The sequence below is a fragment of the Eubalaena glacialis genome, chromosome 8, assembly GCF_028564815.1.
Source record: "Eubalaena glacialis isolate mEubGla1 chromosome 8, mEubGla1.1.hap2.+ XY, whole genome shotgun sequence".
NCBI classification, from domain to species: Eukaryota; Metazoa; Chordata; class Mammalia; order Artiodactyla; family Balaenidae; genus Eubalaena; species Eubalaena glacialis.
The window spans coordinates 83,912,010-83,934,388 of NC_083723.1; the positions used below are offsets into that span (position 1 = coordinate 83,912,010).

General features: G+C 44.4%; 1 protein-coding gene across 1 annotated transcript in view; it reads left to right on the top strand.

The window, feature by feature from the left end:
- The first annotated feature begins 5,776 nt into the window (after nt 1–5,776).
- The window catches only part of FKBP9 (FKBP prolyl isomerase 9), a 47,881-nt gene continuing 31,278 nt past the window's right edge, over nt 5,777–22,379 (top strand). Inside the window, exons 1-4 of the mRNA XM_061198651.1 lie at nt 5,777–6,164; nt 19,266–19,411; nt 19,957–20,146; nt 20,413–20,558. Of these exons, the coding sequence (XP_061054634.1) occupies nt 5,932–6,164; nt 19,266–19,411; nt 19,957–20,146; nt 20,413–20,558 (715 nt within the window). The 5' untranslated portion in view covers nt 5,777–5,931. The remainder of the gene's footprint in view (nt 6,165–19,265; nt 19,412–19,956; nt 20,147–20,412; nt 20,559–22,379) is intronic.

Consider the following 22,379-nt stretch of genomic DNA (forward strand, 5'->3'; position numbering starts at 1 on the left):
ACAGTTCAGTAGTCTCACAGCCTCACCCAGTACCACATCCTGAGCTGCATTCTAGGCATCTCTCTTTGATGATTACCCTGTTAGAGCTTATAAAGCAGTGAAAATTCTTTTTTTTTTAATTTTTTTATTGGAGTATAATTGCTTTACAATGTTGTGTTAGTTTCTGCTGCACAGCGAAGTGAATCAGCCATACACATACACACATCCCCTCCCTCTTGGACCTCCCTCCCCTCCCCATCCCACCCAACTAGGCCATGACAGAGCACTGAGCTGAGCTCCCTGTGCTATACAGCAGGTTCCCACTAGCTATCTATTTTAAACATGGTAGTATATTTATGTCAAATCTAATCTCCCAGTTCATCCCACCCTCCCCTTCCCCCCGTGTCCACACGTCTGTTCTCTACGTCTGCCTTTCTATTCCTGCCCTGCAAATAGGTTCATCTGTACCATTTTTCTAGATTCCACATATATGCGTTAACATACAATATTTGTTTAGTGAAAATTCTTTTGCTGCTTATATCCACCTGTTTATGTGAGCCTGGGTTCTTTATGTATTTTGGCACCAGATTGAGAAGTTTCCTGGTCACCGATCCAGGATGATATGCAAGGTGTTGTGGTCACTCCACAGAAGTATGCTGGACCCTCCTCCACCCCAAATCGGTTTGCTGTCAAGACTGATGATGCCACATATGCACCGAGAGGGTAGGGAGAAATTTATTATTCACATATTGAGGCTTTCTGGGAGAGCAGGTCAGGCACCTAAGACAGTTCAAAAATAGCTTCAGCAAAGGAAAGGTGAGTGACCCTGGGTTTTATTGTGTTTAGGAGGTAGAACCTGGGTGAATACTCCTGCACACAGGCCAAGGCTTTGTGGGGTTTGAACTTTCCTCTGGTGCCAAGGGAAGGAGTGTGTGGGCTTTCTTATCAGCTTGTCCACAGGTGGGGAGGAAGCAGAAAGTGGAGGTGGGGCTTGAAGGCTGACAGTGGTCAACATAAAAAAATGGAGTCAGATTCTTTATGACCCAGGGCCATCTTTCAAATTCGGCCCCATTTTCTGATTGTGATAAACTCAATGTAGTGACATCTAGTAAGCAGTTAGACAAACAGGAATTCTTTCTCTGGTGGTTATGATTCTGAATCATTCTTCTTACCCATCACCCTTTCTTTATGCCTATAGCATCTGGAGGGGTGTGCAGGTACAGCTCCTTTCCAGAAAGAAAGAGTAGAGTGATTATTACCCAACTGTGAATACACATGGAGTCACCCTTCACTTTGTACCCGGGCGCCTAGCCCAGGTGAGTGAGAGATGCCTTCTTTGTCCTCCCTCTGTGTTCTATCCTCTGCTTCAGTCTTTTCTACCCCTCTGCTTCATCCTAAGATAGCAGATTCACTCTCAAGGCCAGCCAAAGGGCCTTGGTGTTGGCCTCATTGTAGAGGGGTGGCTGCAGCTAGTCCTGACTCTGTGTTACTGGATAGGTTTGAAGCCTTTCTGAATGAAACAATTTTAAAAAGACTAGATTTTCTTCTTCTTCTCCCCTCCTCAACCCCCCGACCAGGGATGGAACCCAGGCCCCCTGCAGTAGAAGCATGGAGTCCTAACCACTAGATTTTTCTCCTGCTTATATGTATTTTTTAAATTAATTAATTTAATTAATTTATTTTTGGCTATGTTGGGTCTTTGTTGCTGCGCGCGGGCTTTCTCTAGTTGTGGCGAGTGGGGGCTACTCTTCGTTGCGGTGTGCGGGCTTCTCATTGTGGTGGCTTCTCTTGTTGCAGAGCTCGGGCTCTAGGCGCGCGGGCTTCAGTAGTTGTGGCTCACAGGCTCAGTAGTTGTGGCTCATGGGCTCTAGAGCACAGGCTCAGTAGTTGTGGCGCAGGGACTTAGTTGCTCTGTGGCATGTGGGATCTTCCCGGACCAGGGCTCGATCCCGTGTCCCCTGCATTGGCAGGCGGATTCTTAACCACTGCGCCACCAGGGAAGCCCGCTCCTGCTTATCTTGACCAGCTTTTGCAGCATAGCTTTGATGCCATTGTTTTGCTCACAAGGTGTTTTTTTAACTAGTTCTTAACTTACCAATGACCTTTTCCCCACTGGGAAGATGCAGGAAGGAAAAAAATGAGTTAAAGGGAAAGATCACATCCTATTACATACTGATGAATCATGGCTAGATTAGAGGGTAGACTGCAGAACCTGTCTCCCCCCTTCCCCCCTGCTAAACACCAGACTTCAAAGAATCCTGGTCAAGTAGTAAGCTCCCAAGGGTCCATGTCCACAGTTCTCTGCAGCACAGTGGAAACATTTGAGAAGTCCCGTATTATTATTTCTAATAATTTAAACTGGTATTCTATTTAGTAACCAGTAGGATTAGAGGAAAAATTGCAGACAATGTGCTTTACTTGATGCTTGGAGGGAAAGGGGAGACATCTAACGTAATTGACAAAACCTGTTGGTTGACAAACCAGTTGCCATTCCTCCTTCACTTCCTTGCTCACAGCACTCTGGTTTTGTTCAGGAAGCTTAGGGAGCCATCTACTTCAGAGGAGGCTGGTTAGAGAGTTGAGACTCTTTCCTTGCTCTCTGGAGATGAATCTTGATTAGTCTTAAACCAATCGTAGTAATCCTATTTCTCTTCCACTGATAGGTTAGCAATGGGCATGGGATACAGTTTCAGTCAATGAGACATGAGGGGAGGTCTGTAGGAGGGAGGCTTTCTGGAAATGCTTGCTCTTCATAAAGGATACTTGGAAAGATAAAAGATCCCTTTTCTCCCTCAGGGTGGCGCTCCCTGCATGTGGTAGCTGGATCTGGGGGAGCCGTGTTGGAATCATGAGGGGGAGCAGTGAACCCCCTGAGAAGGACAGGAGAAGACACCTGAGCCCTTGAGGATGTTCTAGAGACACTTTATTAACCACTCCTGCAGCTGCTTCCCATCCAGACTTTCTCTGCTGAGAGACAGTATCCATCTTTATGGGTTAAGTGATTTTTGAGTTGGGTCTTCTCTCACTCATAGATAAATGTGATTCCTTACATTTACACAGTACTTTGCAGATTTCCATCCCTCATAAATTGCTTCACTTGATTCTCATAGAAACTCTATGGAGGTAAGCAAGACATCTTACAAATAAGGAAACTGAGGCTCAGAGAGTAGGGGCATGAGTGGCCCTACAACCAGGGTGGTGTGATTTTTAGTCCAGGGTTTTTCATCAAACCACATGGTGACTCCAGATGTGTTGTCAAATACTGAAGGTGGGAGAATTTCTTGGAAACTCTTGGGGAGGGAGAGAAGACACTGCTGGAAACATTTCTCCTACTTCACTTTTGCCTCAGGTCAACTCAGATGAATTGGGGGGGGGGATGTTTTTCTTAATACTGGCCTTTTCTTTATCCCCCACTCAGTGTGTGCCAAGCTAACGTTAATAGCTTACAAAGCTTAGCCCCCAGGGTTTACTGCTCTTGGAAGATCTGATTCATGCATGAGTCCTTTATTTCAGGCTCAATGAAAACTGGGATTCTTTCTTGAGTGCCCTGCTTTACTTGCCGGATTATGTTTGTAATTTTTCCGCTAACTTCCTGTATAGAGGTGGATAGAAAGAACCTAGTTTTCTGACGTTCATTCAGACCAATCCTGTTTCAGATCCCCCTTCGCTTCCTTCTCCATGTTGCTCCACGCCCCCATCCTGGCCTCAGACCTTTTGGATGTTTCTCCTATTATATGTCCTTGCCTCTATGTCACGTTCTCTTGTTCCTTGGCTCTCTGTTCTCTCACTGATTCTCCTCTTCTGTGTTTCCCTTCTTACCTTCTCTCTCACTTCTCTCCCCGCTCCTTAAAAAAAATTCCAGTACCTTTCCCTTCTTTCTGGTTCCTGTCTCTCACCTGCTCCCTCTTCCCCCTATCTTTACCTTTCTGAGATTTTAGTCTACTGTTGAGTCTTCTTGACTGGATTTACAGTTTTTAGACTTGACAAGTCCTCACAAAGTCACCCCCAGAAGTTTAATGGAAATCCTTTTTTTAAAATCTCAGCTTGATTTTAATTAGTTCTTATGATAATGTTATCAGTAATGCCAAGAGGTAAATTTTCCCTTTGGTAAATTGCTACAGAAATCCAATTCAAAGAATGTCTGTTAGGATTTAAAGAGACATTATAGAGCACACATACTGTTTGATCAGATAATTAACATTTTAAAAGGAATAACAAGGGAATTCCCTGGTGGTCCAGTGGTTAGAACTCAGTGCTTTCACTGCCGTGGGCCTGAGTTCAATCCCTGGCTGTTTAGCGTGGCCAATAAATAAATAAATAAAATAAAAGGAATGACAAGAAATCAAACCACTTGGAAGCACTACAAGGCAAAATGGAAGTGGCGGTCACTGCCTGGCCTGTTTCTTCCTACATCTGTCTTCTTTTCCATTCTGGAATGTCTTCTCTCTCACAGGATCATAGGCTTTTAGAATTGGAAGAAGTCTTAGAAATCAACCCGTTCATTTTACAGATGAAGAAACCGAGGCCCAGAAGGTGGCATGCGTTGCCCACAGTCACAGTAAGGGAGTGGAAGATTCCTGACTGGAACCAGGTTGACTTTTTTGTTTGTTTGTTTCTGTGTAAAACCTGACATTGTTATTAAAAACCATAAAGAACTACTGAAAAGTATATAGAAGGAAAAAAATGATCACCACAAATTCAACCACCTATAAATAACCAGTGTTAGGATGAATTGTATTAATAGGTTTTCTATTTCAATAGAATAAGCTCTATTAGGAATAATGAACATTTCTTTAGGGCTACGTGTAGTTTCTCATTAGATCCTGGATCTAATTAAATCTATAATAATCTAATAATTATCATTTTTAAAAAAATTAGCATGTTTTATCTTCATCTTACAGAGGACACAGACAATTTGCAGGTCACCTAAATAGTCCGCATAATTGTGTTTTTTTTCTTTAATAAGTTGTTGGATTCAATTTAGTCACAATTTATTAGCATTTTTGCATTTCTAGTTATAAATTAGGTTGGCGCCCACATTCTCTCTCTCTCTTGCTATCTTTGCCAGGTTTTGCTTCCAAAACGAGTTGAGAAACCTTTGGTGATTTGCTTTCATTAGTCCAAAGTTTCAATAAATGAGAACAACCAATTCTAAGCTAAGAATGCATTAAAACTACTCTAATGAATTTCCCGCAGCATCTGAGTCTCTAATGTGGGGTCTTAACCGGCTTAGTCATGCGGGTGGGATGTTTGCTATTAAGTATCACTCACAGTTAGCAACTTAAAACTTTCGTCTGGACAACTGTCAGGGAAGTCTCACAATTCATGTCTCCCCCTTTCTCTGAGTATTAAAAGAAAATCCTGGAAAAAACTCTTGAAGACGGTTTCAGTCATTTTCAACGTAGAATCCAGCCTTGAAACTACTTAAAAAAAAAAAAAAAGTTTTCCTTCCTCCCCAAAGCAGCAAGGGGTTATTGGATCCGCGGCCACGTAGAAGCCTCTGGTGGCCCTAAATCCGGAGAGCCTCTAGCGACAGGCAGAGACCAGCGGGTTTGCCTGGGTAGTAACAGTTTTTCCCTCCCAACTTTGGGCCGAAGCCCAGTCCCGAGGAGTTCACGATTTCTCCCTGGGGACGGGTCCCCTTTGAACTCGCCAGCCGAAGAAGGCCCGCCTCTTCCCCGGGCGGGCCAGCCCACCGGACCCTGCGGGCCCAGGCGTCTCAGGGCGCAGCAGGCGGGTCCTGGCGCGCGGCCGCGGCTCCTCCCCTCCGTCGGATGTGGCCTGGGGGCGGGGGGCGGGAGAGAGGGGGGTGGTTGCTGCTGCCCGGGGAGGGCCGGGAGTCTTTTCCACGTTTGCAAACGCCGCCGCGCGCCCAGGCCCGACCCGCGCCGCCCGAGCTCCGCGAGCCTCGCCAGCTCCGCGCCGCGCCCCCTCCTTTCCTCTCTGCCCGCGATGGCGATCAGAGCCCGGGGTTGGCGGCCCCCGCCGCCGCCGCTGCTCCTGCTGCTGCTCTGGGTGACCGGGCAGGCGGCGCCCGTGGCGGGCCTGGGGCTGGGCTCCGACACGGAGCTGCAGATCGAGCGGCGCTTCGTGCCCGACGAGTGTCCCCGCACCGTGCGCAGCGGCGACTTCGTGCGCTACCACTACGTGGGAACGTTCCCAGACGGCCAGAAGTTCGACTCCAGGTACCTCGCCCGGCGTGCCGGCCCGACCTCCGAGGCTGCAGCGCCCACTCTCCAGCTTCCCTGTCTCCGGACAGGCCTTTCCCTCCCGACGGACCTCCCCCAGCTCCGCCCCGCGCTCCTCCCTCTCCCTCTTCCCACCCCAAAGCTTCCCAGACCCTTCATCCCTTCAGCCTGGAGTGCTGGGGGGTGGGAGTGGGGTGGGGTGCCGCGAGTTTCCCGGCCCTTTTGCTTCCCTGGTCAGCGGGAATCTTGATAGGACCTTGCGCAGCAGCTGGGTCGGGGCAGATCACGCCCTCCATCTCCACTCTGCGCATGAACACAGGCGAAGTGGGTGTAAAGTCATCAGCCCGCGAGCTGACACCAAGAGCAAATGTTGGTGTCCGCCTGCCGGTCTCCCTTTACTGCTCCTTCCGGCAAGGCCCTTGAGTGTCTAGTCAGACATGCCTCTCGAAGGTGATGATAGCAGTCGCTAACATATATGGAGCTATTACAGTGTGCCAGGGTAGTTCTAAGTGCCTTCCATATAACGAACTCATTTAATTCTTAACAATTCTCTGAGGTAGGTACTATCATTACCCTCATTTTGCCAGTGAGGTAACTTGAGACCATTGAGGCTAAGAAGCTTGTGTAAGCGGAATCATTTTGAAACCCAGACAATCCAAGTCCAGGATTGTGCCTGTTAACTACTGCCCTCCCTTTACTGCCTTACCAAAAACTCCCTGGGCAGGAGGTAGTCCAGAGCAAGTCACTCAGCTTTGCCACGGGGCCGTGCACCGTGTCCACAGTTTCAGCCCTAAACTCTGCCCCAAGATTACAACACCTCTCCCAGCTTCTCTCCAGTTTAGCTTTAGCGTTGACAAGGCCTCTTCTCCTCCAGCTCCAGGCTGCTCTCCTTCCGAAGACTTTGTTATAATCCTAGGTCTGTGCCCTATAATCTCTTAAGTGAATCGCCAGACTAAGTAAAGAGAAATGTTTGTTGAGCATCTGTTTTGTGTTCGAGGCTGGGCTAGGCTCATTACTGAAGTTAACTTTTAAAAAGTACTCTTAGCCTCTCTTGCCTTTTTTGAAATTCCAGACAATGAGTGAATATAAAAAAGCTGGTTAGTATGCCACATGGCACATAGCAAGTGCTGAGAAATTGTCATTCTCACTATTGTTTCAGTTGCTTCATTTAAAAAAAAAAAACAGCTTTATTGAGATATAATTCACATTCCATACAATTCACCTGTTTAAAGCATACAATTCATTACTTTTTAGTATATTCACAGAGTTGTGCAATCACCACAAGTCTCTAATTCTAGAACATTTTCATTGTTCCAAAAAAGAAATGCTGGATCCATTAGCAGTCACTCCCTTCCCCTCCAGCTCTAGGTAACCACTAATCTACTTTCTGTCTCTTTTTGGAATCATGCAATTTGCAGGCTTTATGTCTGGCTTCTTTCATTTAGCATAATGTTTTCAAGGTTCATCATGTTGTAGCATGTATCAGTACTTCATTCCTTTTTATGGCTGTATAATATTCCATACTGTACTTTGTTTATTCATTAGTTGATGGACATTTGAGTTGTTTACACTTTTTCGTTATGAATAATGATGTTATGAACATTCATGTACAAGGTTTTCTGTGGATATGTGTTTTCATTTCTTTTTTTGAAAAAGAAATTTATTTTTGGCTGTGTTGGGTCTTCGTTGCTGTGCACAGGCTTTCTCTAGTTGCAGTGAGTGCGGGCTACTCTTCGTTGTGGTGCACGGGCTTCTCGTTGCGGTGGCTTCTCTTGTTGCGGAGCACGGGCTCTAGGCCACAGGCTTCAGTAGTTGTGGCATGCGGGCTCAGTAGTTGTGGCTCGCGGGCTCTAGAGCACAGGCTCAGTAGTTGTGGCGCATGGGCTTAGTTGCTCCGTGGCACGTGGGATCTTCCTGGACCACGGATTGAACTGACGTCCCCTGCACTGGCAGGCAGATTCCCAACCACTGCGCCACCAGGGAAGTCACGTCCTTGCGGTTTTGATTCATGTTTCCCTAATGGCTAAAGATGCTGAACATCTTTTCATGAGTTTATTGGCCACTTGTGTATCTTTTTAAATTTGCTTCATTAATTAAAAAATAGGTAAGAATTTCCTGCTTGTGCTGATGTTAATAATTCCCATTGGAACAAATTGTCTAATACTTTCTACCCTCTAGGATGGCAGTCACTGTGAGGCAGTGTGGGACAGTGGAAAGAAAACAGAGGAGCTACCATCCATTCAGCAAATGTGTATGCAGTGTCTGCCCCTGAAGATGGTATCCCCTCCCTGCCCTTTCACTTATAGTCCAGACAATTATATAGTGTGATAAGTACAGAAAGAATAATAGCACACACTTCTGTCTCTCACATAGAGTTCACACATAGTTCTTACCATGTGCCTTTACATATATGAACTAAAATGAATTCTTTTAACCTCACAGTACAGTGAGGGAGGTATCTCATTACGAACGAAGAAACTGAGGCTCAGGAAGTTCAAGTAATTTACCCAAGGTGGAATAAACTACCAAGTAGTTTAACTACTTAACTACTAAGTGGTGGAGTGGGTCTTTGAATCTAGGCAGTTTAGTGCCAGAGTCTAAAGTTTATGATCTGTAGTCCACCACGTATATGATGGAAGAACGGCAAGGAGCTTTGGAAGCACCCAGAGGGCTTAACTATATGTCGTGTGTGTGTGTGTGTGTGTGTGTGTGTGTGTGTGTGTGTAGGGGTCGGGGAGGGGGAGGGGTGGTCAAGATGGAGCTCTGGGATAGCAGGAATAAAGCCTGAGGAAGATTAAAATTTACCAGGAGGAGCTGAGGGGTGAGTGCTGAGGAGTAGGGGTCGGAAGAAAGGGTGTGACTGGTAGAGAGAAGAGCATATGTGAGGCCTGGAAGTGAGGGCATGTGAAAGCTGTTCAAAATAGCCTGAGCTTGGAGTGGGAGTAGAGGAGTGACAGAGGGGGTAAAAGAGGAGGTGAAGGGAGGCCAGAGAGAAAGACAGGGCCAGCTTTTGAGAGCTCTCCTCTGCCTGGCTGTGGAGTTTGGTCTTTTCGAGGGACAATGGGAAGCCATTGAAGAGTTAATCAGGGGCGTGAGGGATCAGATTTGCATTTTACAAAGGTCCCTTTGGCTGCAGTGTGGACAATGGAATGGTAGGAGCAGGGTACACAGTAGGTGATTCATTAATGTGAGTTTCCTTCTAGGGCCTCTATTCCTTTGGGAATTTATGAAGTATTAGGGCGTTACTTTGCTCTTCCTGCACAAAGAGCTTAGGGAAGGAGAAATCCGCATGCTTTGGGCTTTGGCTGTTGATCTGGAGGTTTTGCCCAGAAGAAAATGATAGCTGTCGCTGTGACCAGAGTCATAAACCACAAAGGGCCTTTCTTTCCACAGAGCATTCTTCCTGCATCTGTGCCTGGCGCTTGGGGGCAGTTGGTATCTTTTCAGCTTATGGGCATTTGCAGTTGCCAGGAGGCCCAGCCCTTCAGCCCTTGGTCACTGGCTTGGACGTGGTTTCATTTTATTTTGGAGCCTCCGTGGCCTTGTTAATGTGCTCTGTGGCTGCTGCTACAGATCTAAGGAGAAGACAGCAGCTTCCCGCCTGCAGGTTTCTGTGGGGGGTTCCTGCTCTCACTCTCTCATCCTTGGAAACTCCTTGTCCACCACTCTTGATTCAGCTTTTGAGGAGTTCCATAGCATTCCTAGTAGTAAGGGACTGAAGTTTAACATGTTCCTGTTATCTTTAGCAGGCAAAACCGGCATCTTGGTCAGTTCATGCACAGTCTCAGGCCTGTCTGCAGACCTTTAAGGTCTCTACATTCAATAAATATTACTGTGTGACCACTACATGCCCTGTTGGGTATATAGAGTTGTAAATGCTCAGACCCAGTGGCGTTCAAACTGTACACGCATCAGAATCACCTGAAGCTTATTATACACAGTTCCTGATTAGGTAGGTCTGGGATGGGGCCTGAGAATTTGTATATCTAACAAGTTCCCGGGTGATGCTGATGCTGTGGTCTAGGACCACATTTTGAGAACCATTGCTCTAAAAGAATCATAGACTCATAACAGAGGTCAACTTCATTTTACATATTCATTCATTCAACAAATATTTATTGAATACCTACTATTCTAGTTGTTGGGATGTAGCAGAGATAAAACAGACAAAAATCCCTGCCCTCAGGTAAAACTATTTTGTATGATACTCTGATGGTGGATACATGTTATTTTACCTTTGTCCAAACCCATAGAATGTACATCACCAAGTGTGAACCCTGATGGGGGACTTCCCTGCGGTCCAGTGGTTAAGACTCCACGCTTCCAGTGCAGGGGGCGCGGGTTTGATTTCCGGTTGGGGAACTAAGGTCCCACGTGCCGTGCGGCCAAAATAAAATAAATAAACTTAAAAAAAAAAAAGAGTGAACCCTGATGTAAACTATGGACTTTTGGTGGTAATGACATGTCACTGATTATAACAAATGTACCCCTCTGGTGATGCACTCTGCTGATAATGGAGGAGGCTGTGTGTGTGTGGGGTGGCGGGGTGGCGGCAGGGGGTGTGTGGGAAATCTCTGTATCTTCTGTTCCATTTTTTTGTGAACTCAAAACTGCTCTAAAAAAACCAAAGTCTATTCAAAAAAATCCCTACCCTCAAGCCAGGGTAGAGGGAGGACCCAGAAACCCATTCCAGCTGGCTTAAGAAGAAAGGAAGGGAATTTATTGGAAGGATCTCCAATTCCTTCTGAGGATCCAGAATCGTGAATGGAGGTGACTTTCTGGATCTCTCTGAGGGATTGCAGAGGGGCCGCATTTTCCCCTTCCCTGAAAGAGAGCTCCAGCAGGCTTTCCATGCCACATACGTGACCTCTTGGGTCCAGTAACGCTGACTCACTGGATTCTGTCTCAATTCCACATTCCCAGGATCTCTCCCATTTGATTGGTCCCATTTGCGTCAGGTTCCCGGCACCCCCCCCCCCACCACGTGGGTGTTAAGTCTCGTGTTAAGTGGAAAGGTGTTAAGGCTCATCCCTTCTGCAGGACTGGATCTCAGAGAGCCGGTGGGCTGGGCAGTACCTCGGACAGTGTCAGGGTGGACCGGAAGGGTTAAGTGGCGGCAGAGAGCCTCAGGTCAGGACTTGCTCACTTAGGCGGGAAGCATTTAAATTGTTGATCTGCATGGTAAGCCTTCCTACAGAAAAGCCATGTAAAGAAGGAGAAGCTGCCCAGTGAGTGCAGTTCTGCTAACTTTAGGAAAAGTTATTCTTTTATTGGCAGGCCAACCTAATGCCCCCTTTGAAGACTTAATGGCACTGTTTGTTTTTTTCTTTTAATATTTATTTACTGATTGATTTTTATTTATTTATTTTTGGCTGCGTTTGATTTTCGTTGCTGTGCGCAGGCTTTCTCAAGTTGCGGCGAGTGGGGGCTACTCTTGGTTGCGGTGAGCGGGCTTCTCATTTGCGGTGGCTTCTCTTGTTGTGGAGCATGGGCTCTAGGCACATGGGCTTCAGTAGTTGTGGCACGCGGGCTCGGTAGTTGTGGCTCGCGGGCTCTAGAGCGCGGGCTTCAGTAGTTGTGGCGCACGGGCTTAGTTGCTCTGTGGCATGGGGGATCTTCCCAGACCAGGGATCGAACCCATGTCCCCTGCATTGGCAGGCAGATTCTTAACCACTGCATTAATGGCATTGCTTTTAATTTTCATTTGTGGGTCATTGCAAATAACTATACATTCATACTGATTATTTAAGTTGGCTATATTTTGCTGGGCTGAGAACTTGTGTAAAATAAGAATTATTTATAGAGAGCTGACATTTTAACTTGTGCAGTTGCTTAAAAGCAGAAATCCACAATAGCAATGTAACGATTTTACTTTCCTTTGCAAAACTTTTCTTTTAATGATATTTTAATGCACCAAAGACCATCCAAGCCAGCCGCTTGCATGTCAGGGTCTGACCCTCCGTGGAGGTGTGAATAGATGCGTTCTCTCCTTTCCTTCCTCGGCACTCCTACTCGCTCCTCTTTTCTCCCTCACCTTCTCTCTCTTCCTCTCATTTTTCCATCTGGGTAGCAGACAGGTAGTCTGCCAGATCATTAATGGCTTGCCTTTCCCCCCTGCCAGGGCTCATTAGCTGCTGGTAGAGGTGGTTGTTTGAGGAAGATACTCTTGGGCAAAGGGTCTGGGTAGCCCAGAGTCACCTTTGGGAGCAAGAGGTGTGGGGAGGGAGATGGGAGGCAGAAACATCAGACTTGGCCTCCCTCCCTTGAGTTGGGCCCAAGCTCAGCAGTGGAATTCAGCCTGGGGAGTGTGTTGAATCTCAGCTGTGTCATCCCAGGGCTAGGCATTCCAGCTAGGAGGTGAGTTTCTGCTTTTGTGCATTTCATGAATGTTCTAGTCTCATTCACCAAGGGCTTTGGCAAGGACCACAGTCCTCATGTCAAGCACGTCCCATGTAAGCCAGCCATCTGACCAACTTTGAGACACCAGAAGGCGGTTCCCATGCCCAATCGACTGGCTCTTTATTAACTTGCTTCCCTTCTGTTATGAATTCTCAAAATATGGCAGTCTTTTTAATGTTCAAAAGAAATTTATTCAGTCTAATGTACAGCAGTGTGAATATAGTTAATAATACTGTATTGTGTACTTGACATTTGCTAAGAATGTAATTCTTAAGTGTCCTTACTACAAAAAGAAAAAGAAAATGGTAACTATGTGAGGTGATGGATATGTTAATTAGCTTGATTGTGACAATTATTTCACGATGTATCAAAACATCAAGTTATACACCTTAAATATACGCACTTTTTATTTGTCCATTATACCTCAATAAAGGTGCAAGGGGGAGTAATGTATTTGGTTATTATTTGTCTAAACTGAATCTAAAATTGGCATTTAGAGCAAGCTGTCTTTTCCTTTCATAGTTGATCAGGGCTTCAGCTCTGCTAACCATAGGGCCATTCTCTCTTCCCTTTGTAATGGCCATTTTAACTTCATTTCTGGCTCTGAGATCAGAATAATCTCAGCAACAAGTAGTATACATGCATGTCAATTTTTGGCAAAATGTTTTAAAATTAATTTAATTTTTAAAGCAATACAGATGCACGGAGTTTTAAAAGCAGTTAAATAATTCCATAAAGCTTAAAATTATAGTTACCAAGCTGCTAAGAGTGGGGAAGCGGCTCCGGCATGAGGTGTAGCTGCTCTGAATTTGGACTTTGATGCTCCAGGTTTCCTTCTGCCCTGCGGCCTCCGCAGGCTCTAGGAGGCACACGGCGTCCACCCTTGACCAGATCCCCTTTTGCATACACCTAGATTCTGTTTCTTCCCTTCTAGGTCAGTTTCTGTCCCTCCGTTCCCTTTCCATCTTCCAAAATGTTGCCATCTCTTGACAGCAAGGGTCTCCACTCCGGTTTTCTCAGTCCTTTTTAAAAAAAGAGTTTAGGAGCTTGGCTAGGAATGGGCTTTGGGGGCTCTAGAGAAGGGGGCGTGTTCAGTTTGCCGTATGTTCTTTTTAAAGTTCATCCTCACTGCAGGTTGCAACCTGCATTTAGAAGTAGAGCCACAGTATTTATGCTTTAAGAACGCAGCCACAGGGGTAGTTACCTATCTTGAGGAATAAGCGCAAGACAGTGTATGCTTGTTTGTAGCAGATGAGTGAGTTGAATTTGAGTGAGTTGAATATGATGGGTGTTACGTGATGTCTCCTGTCGTAGTGGTCCTTGAGCTGATCAGCTGGAAGAGCATCATTGGAGGGTGCTGCAGCCACCTCCCATACCCCGCTTGGGGCAGAGGAAGGTAGAAGTGTCAGGGGCAGCAATCAAAGGGTCTACAGCAGTGAATGAGCAGGGGAGAAAAAATAAGCTGGTGGAGAGGAGAGGGGGTGTTGGATGTGCTGGATAATTTCCATTTGCCTTTCTAGGTCCACTCTACCCTTGTTCCACTTGCTTTTTGCTCTGGGAGGTTGACCTATATGGACTACCTGTGCATAGTATGGGTTATATCAGTGACCCCCTGTAGTCCGGCTTGTGGTTGGGTTCAGCCAATGGGGCATCAGCAGGAGATCAGAGGGAGGGAGGAGAGTGAGGTGGAGATATTTATTCCTCTGGCTTCCTGCCTACAGAGTCATCACATGGGCTGTGTCCCTAGACCAAAGGTCCTAGCTTAGCTTCTGTCAGGTGCTCTGAGCTCCCTCTCTATTCCTGGATCCTTCAGGTCTGGGTGTGACAACAGCACTCCCTTCTTGTCTCCAGAGGTACTGCATTATCCCTTAATTGTTTCTCTGCACCCTGCACACAGCCCCTTTATTAAAGTGTCCTGGAGCTGCCTAGTTTGTGCCTGTCATCTCTTTCCTGCAGGACCTCGATTGGGACATCTGCAAATCAGCCCGATACTGGGACAGGCTGAATAAGGGCTAATTCCAGCACTTGCAGAAATAATTTTCATGACCAGCTTCTGGCTGGACCCTGCGTATGAATTTGTTCCAGTTGTACTGATCAGCACAGACTTGCTGAGAACAACTTTATTTTTCCAGATGGTCAGAGTTTTTAGCTGTAGACAAAACTGGCCTTGCTTGTTAGTTTCTCATGTATGTAAATTATACATTTTCTTTTGGAAAGGTGTTTTTTGTTTTTAGCGTGTTGCTTAGGCAGTCATCAAATGAATAAATTAATGTTGCGAGGCCATACCAGTTTTTATACATCATCTAGGGAGGCCCTGTGCGTGGAGGGTAAGAGTCAGATAGTCCTGGGTTCTAGCTTTCTTTCCCACTTGGCTAACTTTGTGAGCTTGGGAAATTTTTTCACCTCCCAGGAGCCTGAGTATCAGCACTTACCTTCAGGTGTTGTATGAGGATTAAATGAGGTAGCGTATAGAAAAGCTTAGGTTACCCCTGTGCCTGACACATAATAAATGCTCTCTAAATAGTAGTTATTATTAAAAACTCCCGTTAAATTTGGGTTCTGTGGATGAAAAATATAAAGTTCCGTGCCTGGGAAGTCTTCGAAGCCTGAATTCTGGTCCATAAATCCTCCAGTTTGATGATGGTTCAGGGTGTGGCAAAGCCCCAGCCAAGTGAAACTGAAGAGCTGGCATTCCCCAAGTTGGGTTTCCGTCCCCCGGAGACAGAGGGTGGAGGCTAGAGCCAACTTTGGCACAAAGCTGATGATGTGCTTTTGTTCTCTGGCTTGTCAGCCAGAACTTGGACATTTGCTTTCTGTTCACCGACCTTGGAGAAAGGAAGGCTGTGAAACGGACTGTAAAACTAGGAGGAGAAAGGGAAGGAGAGGGCAGGTCTGAGGAAGATGACCTGACGGGTGGTTAGGTAGACTGTGCTGCTCTCCCAAGCTGTTCATTAAGGAAAATGAGGAAAATGTAGAAGTAATTTACCAAGTGAAGGGCAGGTAAATTCCAACAGCCCTTAACATTTTATTACACAAGTACAGTCGTCTCTCGATATCCATGGGGCATTGGTTCCAGGACCCCTTTGGATACCAAAATCTTCAGATACTCAAGTCCCTTATAGAAAACGGTGTAGTATTTGCATATAACCAAGGCACATCCTCCTGTATACTTTAAATCATCTCTAGATTACTTCTGATACCGAATACAATGTAAATGCTATGTAAATAGTTGCCAGTGTTCAGCAAATTCAGGTTTTTGCTTTTTGGAACTATCTGAAATTTGCAAAAATAGTTTCAATTTCCAGTTGGTCGAATCCATGAAGTGAAACCTGTGAACATGTATTCCATGATCATTTTGAAATTAAGAGATAATTAAAGAGAAGACAAATCGTCACCTGAAATCTCCTACCCATAGATTACTATTGGTAATATTTTCACGTGTCACCTTGTGGATTTTTCACATGCATCTGTATATGTAAATTCAAAATGGGATTATTTTATATGTGGCTCTGTAACCTACACTTTTCTCTTCATGTGTATGTCCTTCTATGCCAATGAATAGAAATGTTAAAATTTTTTTTTTATTGAGGTATAATTGACATATAGTATTATATTAGCTTTAGGTATACAACATAATGATTTGATATTTGTATATATTGCAAAATGATCACCACAATAAGTGTAGTTAACACCCATCACCATGCATAGTTACAAAAAATTTTTTTCTTGTGATGGTAACTTTTTTTTTTTTTGGCTGTGTTGGGTCTTCACTGCTGCATGCGGGCTTTCTCTAGTTGTGGCGAGCGGGGGCTACTTTTCGTTGTGGTTCGCGGGCTTCTCATTGTGGTGGCTTCTCTTGCTGTGGAGGACAGGCTCTAGGCACGTGGGCTTCAGTAGTTGTGGCTCACAGGCTCTAAAGCACAGGCTCAGTAGTTGTGGCGCACGGGCTTTGTTGCTCTGCGGCATGTGGGATCTTCCCCAGCCAGGTCTCAAACCCGTATCCCCTGCATTAGCAGGTGGATTCTTTTTTCTTTAACATCTTTATTGGAGTATAATTGCTTTACAATGGTGTGTTAGTTTCTGCTTTATAACAAAGTGAATCAGCTATACATATACATATATCCCCATATCTCTTCCCTCTTGCGTCTCCCTCCCTCCCACCCTCCCTATCCTACCCCTCTAGGTGGTCACAAAGCACCAAGTTGATCTCCCTGTGCTATGTGGCTGCTTCCCACTAGCTATCTATTTTACATTTGGTAGTGTATGTAAGTCCATGCCACTCTCTCACTTCGTCCCAGCTTACCCTTCCCCCTCCCTGTGTCCTCAAGTCCATTCTCTACGTCTGCGTCTTTATTCCTGTCCTGCCCCTAGGTTCTTCAGAACCTTTCTTTTTTTTTTTAGATTCCATATATATGTGTTAGCATATGGTATTTGTTTTTCTCTTTCTGACTTACTTCACTCTGTATGACAGACTCTAGGTCCATCCACCTCACTGCAAATAACTCAATTTCATTGCTTTTTATGGCTCAGTAATATTCCATTGTATATATGTGCCCCATCTTCTTTATCCATTCATCTGTCGATGGACACTTAGGTTGCTTCCATGTCCTGGCTATTGTAAATAGTGCTGCAATGAACATTGTGGTACATGACTCTTTTTGAATTATGGTTTTCTCAGGGTATATGCCCAGTAGTGGGACTGCTGGGTCATATGGTAGTTCTATTTTTAGTTTTTTAAGGAACCTCCATACTGTTCTCCATAGTGGCTGTATCAATTTAGGCAGGTGGATTCGTAACCACTGTGCCACCAGGGAAGTCCCAATGATAACTTTTAAGATTTACTTTCTTGGCAACTTTGAATATGCAACACAATATTATTATTATTATTATTAGTAGTAGTAGTAGTAGTATCTGAGGGGGTAACAAGCAAATTGGATCTTAGTTTCTTTTTATTTATTTATTTATTTATTTATTTATTTATTTTTGGCTGTGTTGGGTCTTCGTTTCTGTGCAAGGGCTTTCTCCAGTTGCGGCGAGCGGGGGCCACTCTTCATCGCGGTGCGCGGGCCTCTCACTGTCGCGGCCTCTCTTGTTGCGGAGCACAGGCTCCAGACGCGCAGGCTCAGTAGTTGTGGCTCACGGGTGTAGCTGCTCCGCGGCATGTGGGATCTTCCCGGACCGGGGCATGAACCCGTGTCCCCTGCATTGGCAGGCGGATTCCTAACCACTCCGCCACCAGGGAAGCCCTTATTATTATTTTAAAAAATTAATTAATTTATTTATTTTTATTTTTGGCTGTGTTGGGTCTTCGTTGCTGTGCGCAGGCTTTCTCTAGTTGCGGCGAGTGGGGGCTACTCTTCGTTGTGGTGTGCAGGCTTCTCATCGCGGTGGCATCTCTTGTTGCAGAGCACGGGCTCTAGGTGCACGGGCTTCAGTAGTTGTGGCACTCGGGCTCAGTAGTTGTGGTTTACGGGCCCTAGAGTGCAGGCTCGGTAGTTGTGGCGCACGGGCTTAGTTGCTCCACAGCATGTGGGATCTTCCCGGACCAGGGCTCGAACCTGTGCCCCCTGCATTGGCAGGCGGATTCTTAACCACTGTGCCACCAGGGAAGCCCTGCAACACAATATTATTAACTATAGTCACCATTAACTATATTCACTATACAGTATTATTAACTATAGTCATGTATAGTAATGCTATACATTACATCCCTATAGCAGAGATCTGTTATTTTTAAATGGCCATAGAGCATTTTATTATATGTCCTTGCCTTATATGCAATCAGTGCCATACTCTTGAACTTCTAAGTTATTTCCAGTGTTTAGTTATTATAAACCAAGCTCTGTAGTCATTTTCTTAAACACAGTGTCTAAAACTCTGTAGGTGTCTCTGCCAGTATATAAGGTACTTGTAGGCAAAGTCCATGCCTTGGACTTTTTTATATCCCCCAAAGCCCCTAGCATAGTATCCTAATTGGCACCCCCTTGTTGTTGCTAAGTTTGACATGGAAGAGGATGAGAGCTTGGATCATAGCCATGATTCCAATATTTATTTTCCTACTTAAGGCCATCACCAGTCAGCCTTTAAAACACATGTATTAGTGATTTCAAGACTACATCAGACTTTCTATCACCTGCAATAATTATGTATAGTAATATTGGCATAACCCTTAGGGTTTCAGAGTACTTTTCACATTGTTTTATGGTACGGATCTTGTGATGGCTATTATCATCACTCACATTTTGCAGTGGAGGAAACTGAGGTTAAGAGAGTTTAAGTGCACTTCCTGTTTAACTTATTGACTTAAAAGAAAAAAAAAGAAAATTAGTGTTAATTTGCACTTGAGTATCTGTGATGTTGCTGTTAGGTACCAATCACATAGAAATGGAGTAAACGATTTTTTTTTTTAATGGAAGAATTGGTAGATATTTCACAACAAACAAAATATATTTTTTTCTAGAGAGAGTTATGCTGATGCTTATCTGACTAGATTTGCTGGCAATATTCAAGGTAATTAAAAAATTCCAACCCTGCAAGTACTGTCCAATGAAGATATTTCCTGCATCAGTAACTCCTCTGTGGGCTTTTTACTTTGCAGTGACCTCACTCTGTCCATGGGTACATTTTTACAGGTTAGTTTCACTAAGGGAAGGATTATTTATACTTTTCCTTCTCTCTCCCTACCTTTTGGGTCTTCAGCTATGACAGAGACTCCACTTTCAACGTGTTTGTGGGAAAAGGACAACTGATTGCAGGGATGGACCAAGCTCTGGTCGGGATGTGTGTAAATGAGAGGCGTTTTGTGAAGATCCCCCCAAAGCTGGCCTACGGAAGTGAAGGAGTTTGTAAGTGTTTGTTCTGTGCTTGTAAACACATCTGCCGACACCACCATAACATTTGCAGGCTCTTCAGTCAGGCAGACTACAGTCTTTGGAAGCTTCGGGTAAGGGAAAATGAGAAGCTGTGAGCACACACACACAGCTAAAATTTCATCTTAAAAGTTTATTTATTCTAGATATGAAAGAAGTGTTATTAACACAGATGTACTGAATGTTATCCTTGCTGAGAGGAAATTTTTGTGTTTTTTCTCTTTTCTTTAAATTTCATTTGGAGGGAGTTCCCTGGTGGCCTAGTGGTTAGGATTCTGGGCTTTCACTTCCATGGCCTGGGTTCAATCCCTGGTCAGGGGACTGAGATCCCGCAAGCCACATGGTGCGGCCAAAAAAATTTTTTTTTCATTTGGAAAAAAGAAGGAGGGAACGTGGCTCATTTTGGAATTGTATGTGACCTCTTGAGCCCTTTTGGCTTCCATTCACCTTGGCAGCATCCTAGGTGTTTGTCTGGCCCAAAAGGCAGCAGCTTCTCAGTGTGAACCCTCTTTATTTTCTAGCTGGTGTGATCCCCCCAGATTCAGTGCTTCATTTTGATGTACTTCTGATGGATATTTGGAATTCGGAAGATCAGGTTCAGATTCACACTTACGTCAAGCCCCCCAGTTGCCCTCGGACCATCCAGGTGTCTGATTTTGTTAGGTACCACTACAATGGAACGTTCTTGGATGGGACACTGTTTGATTCGAGGTAAGTCCTGCCATTCGTGGTAGTATCATTGAAATGCCCCTTAGTTCTTTCTCTCTCATCCGCTTTTTTATGCCCATGGAGAAATCAGAAAAGGGATTTATTCCCAACTGCTCTGTGATTGGGAACAAAGATGTATACATGCTTTTTCTCCAGGGATGGGTATGAGTTCATTGGTAGCTGAGTTTTGGGTAAGAAAAACCTTTTGAAGGATGAATTGGAAATGCCCTCATGGTATGGAACTTTTCCCCTTTCTCATTGGTTTTCAGTCACAATCGCATGAAAACATATGACACATATGTGGGAATTGGCTGGCTGATTCCTGGAATGGACAAAGGGCTGTTGGGGATGTGTGTGGGAGAAAAGCGCATCATCACCATACCTCCTTTTCTGGCCTATGGAGAAGATGGAGATGGTAAGTCCTTCTCATTCTTTGAGCCACTCTCATCTGTCTTTATTTCTTTTGCAGTGGCTAATTTAACTTACTGTGTGAAACCCACCAGAGCTTTTGGTCTAGACTTGCAGTGTCCAATATGGTAGCCACTAGCTACATATAGCTATTTACATTTACATTAGGTTAAATAAAACTTTAAATTCTGTACCTTGGTCACACTGCCACAGTTCATGTACTTAAAAGCCACTTGTTGCCAAGGGCTGCTATACTGGACAGGGCAGATACAGAGCATTTCCATCACTGCAGAAAGTTCTATTTGGATGGTGCTAGTCTAGATCATTTGCTGTCTGATGAGTAAGTTGCAGAAATCTCCACCTATTCATGGTCATTGTTGTTCTTTTTCTTTTTTTTTTCCACCTAGCACTATTTTATTTTATTTTATTAAAAAAATTTTTTTATTTGAGTATAGTTGCTTTACAATGTTGTGTTAGTTTCTACTGTACAGCAAAGTGAATCAGCCATGCGTATACATGTGTCCCCTCTTTTTTGGATTTCCTTCCCATTTAGGTCACCACAGAGTACTGAGTAGAGTTCCCTGTGCTATACAGTAGGTTCTCATTAGTTATCTATTTTATACATAGTATCAATAGTGTATATATGTCAATCCCAATCTCCCAATTCATCCCACCCTCATTGTTGTTCTTAAGTAAGACATCTCGGGACTTCCCTAGTGGTCCAGTGGTTAAGACTCCATGCTTCCAGTGCAGGGGCATGGGTTCCATCCCTGGTCAGGGAACTAAGATCCCACAAGCTGTGTGGCCAAAAAAAAAAAAAAAAAACAAAAGAAAAGAAAAGAAAAAAAAAAAGAAAATGTGATGCTATTTAAGAAGCTTACTGACAGCGATACCCAACTTCTAATAACCCCCTAATATAATGTTTTCCAAGCTATGTTTTCTGGCTCTAGGTCTACAGAGCAGGAGGAGAGGTTAGCCTTCTCTCCTGTCGACCTCCACTTTTATTACTGGGAATCTGCAGACAGTTTCTTTAAAAACCTGCTAAAAGAAAAATAAAACTTGAAGATAACTGCCACAAATATATCTTAATTCTCCCCTCCCCAAGATATGTTATTATTCTTATCACTACTCAAACTCTCTCATCCTTGGCTAGTGGAAGTTCATTCCCCTTGTCTCCCAAATCCTTTTATCATCATCCACATGCATATGAGGTACCAAATAAAGCTAGATGCCTAGCCTGATGTGAGGAATGTTATTTATTTATTTTTAATAAATAATAAATAATTTAAATATTTAAAATAAATAGTTTATTTAAAATAGTTATTTTTAAATGCTTTATACTTTGACACTGTGCTCAGCTATCCAGGTATAAATTTAAACAGGTGAATTGTATAGTATGGGAATTATATCTCAATAAAGTTGTTATAAAAAAAAGCAAATATTCAGGTAGTACATAATAATGCTAGAAAATTTAAAGCCTGGGGTTACTGTAAGGCTTTCTGTTTTCTATTAAATTAAAAGATACAGAAAAGTAAAAAAGATTAACATTCTATCACACACCCTCCCACACCCACACCTGCATTTCAGGGATTAACCACACCTGGCGATCCAGAGGCTGACTCAGCAGCCTGCTTTCGGCAGATTTCACCATTCCTCTGAGGGGAAGGAGACAGAGGGGTGGGCTCTGCCAAAGAACCAGTTGAAGGAGCACAGGCTTGGCATGCCCTGTGGTTCACTTTTCTAGGCCTTCTCCTTTGCATGACATAACAAATGGCAAGTAAGAGTGTTGAGGTAAGTGGTTTGTCAGGTAACTAACTTCCTTTTATCC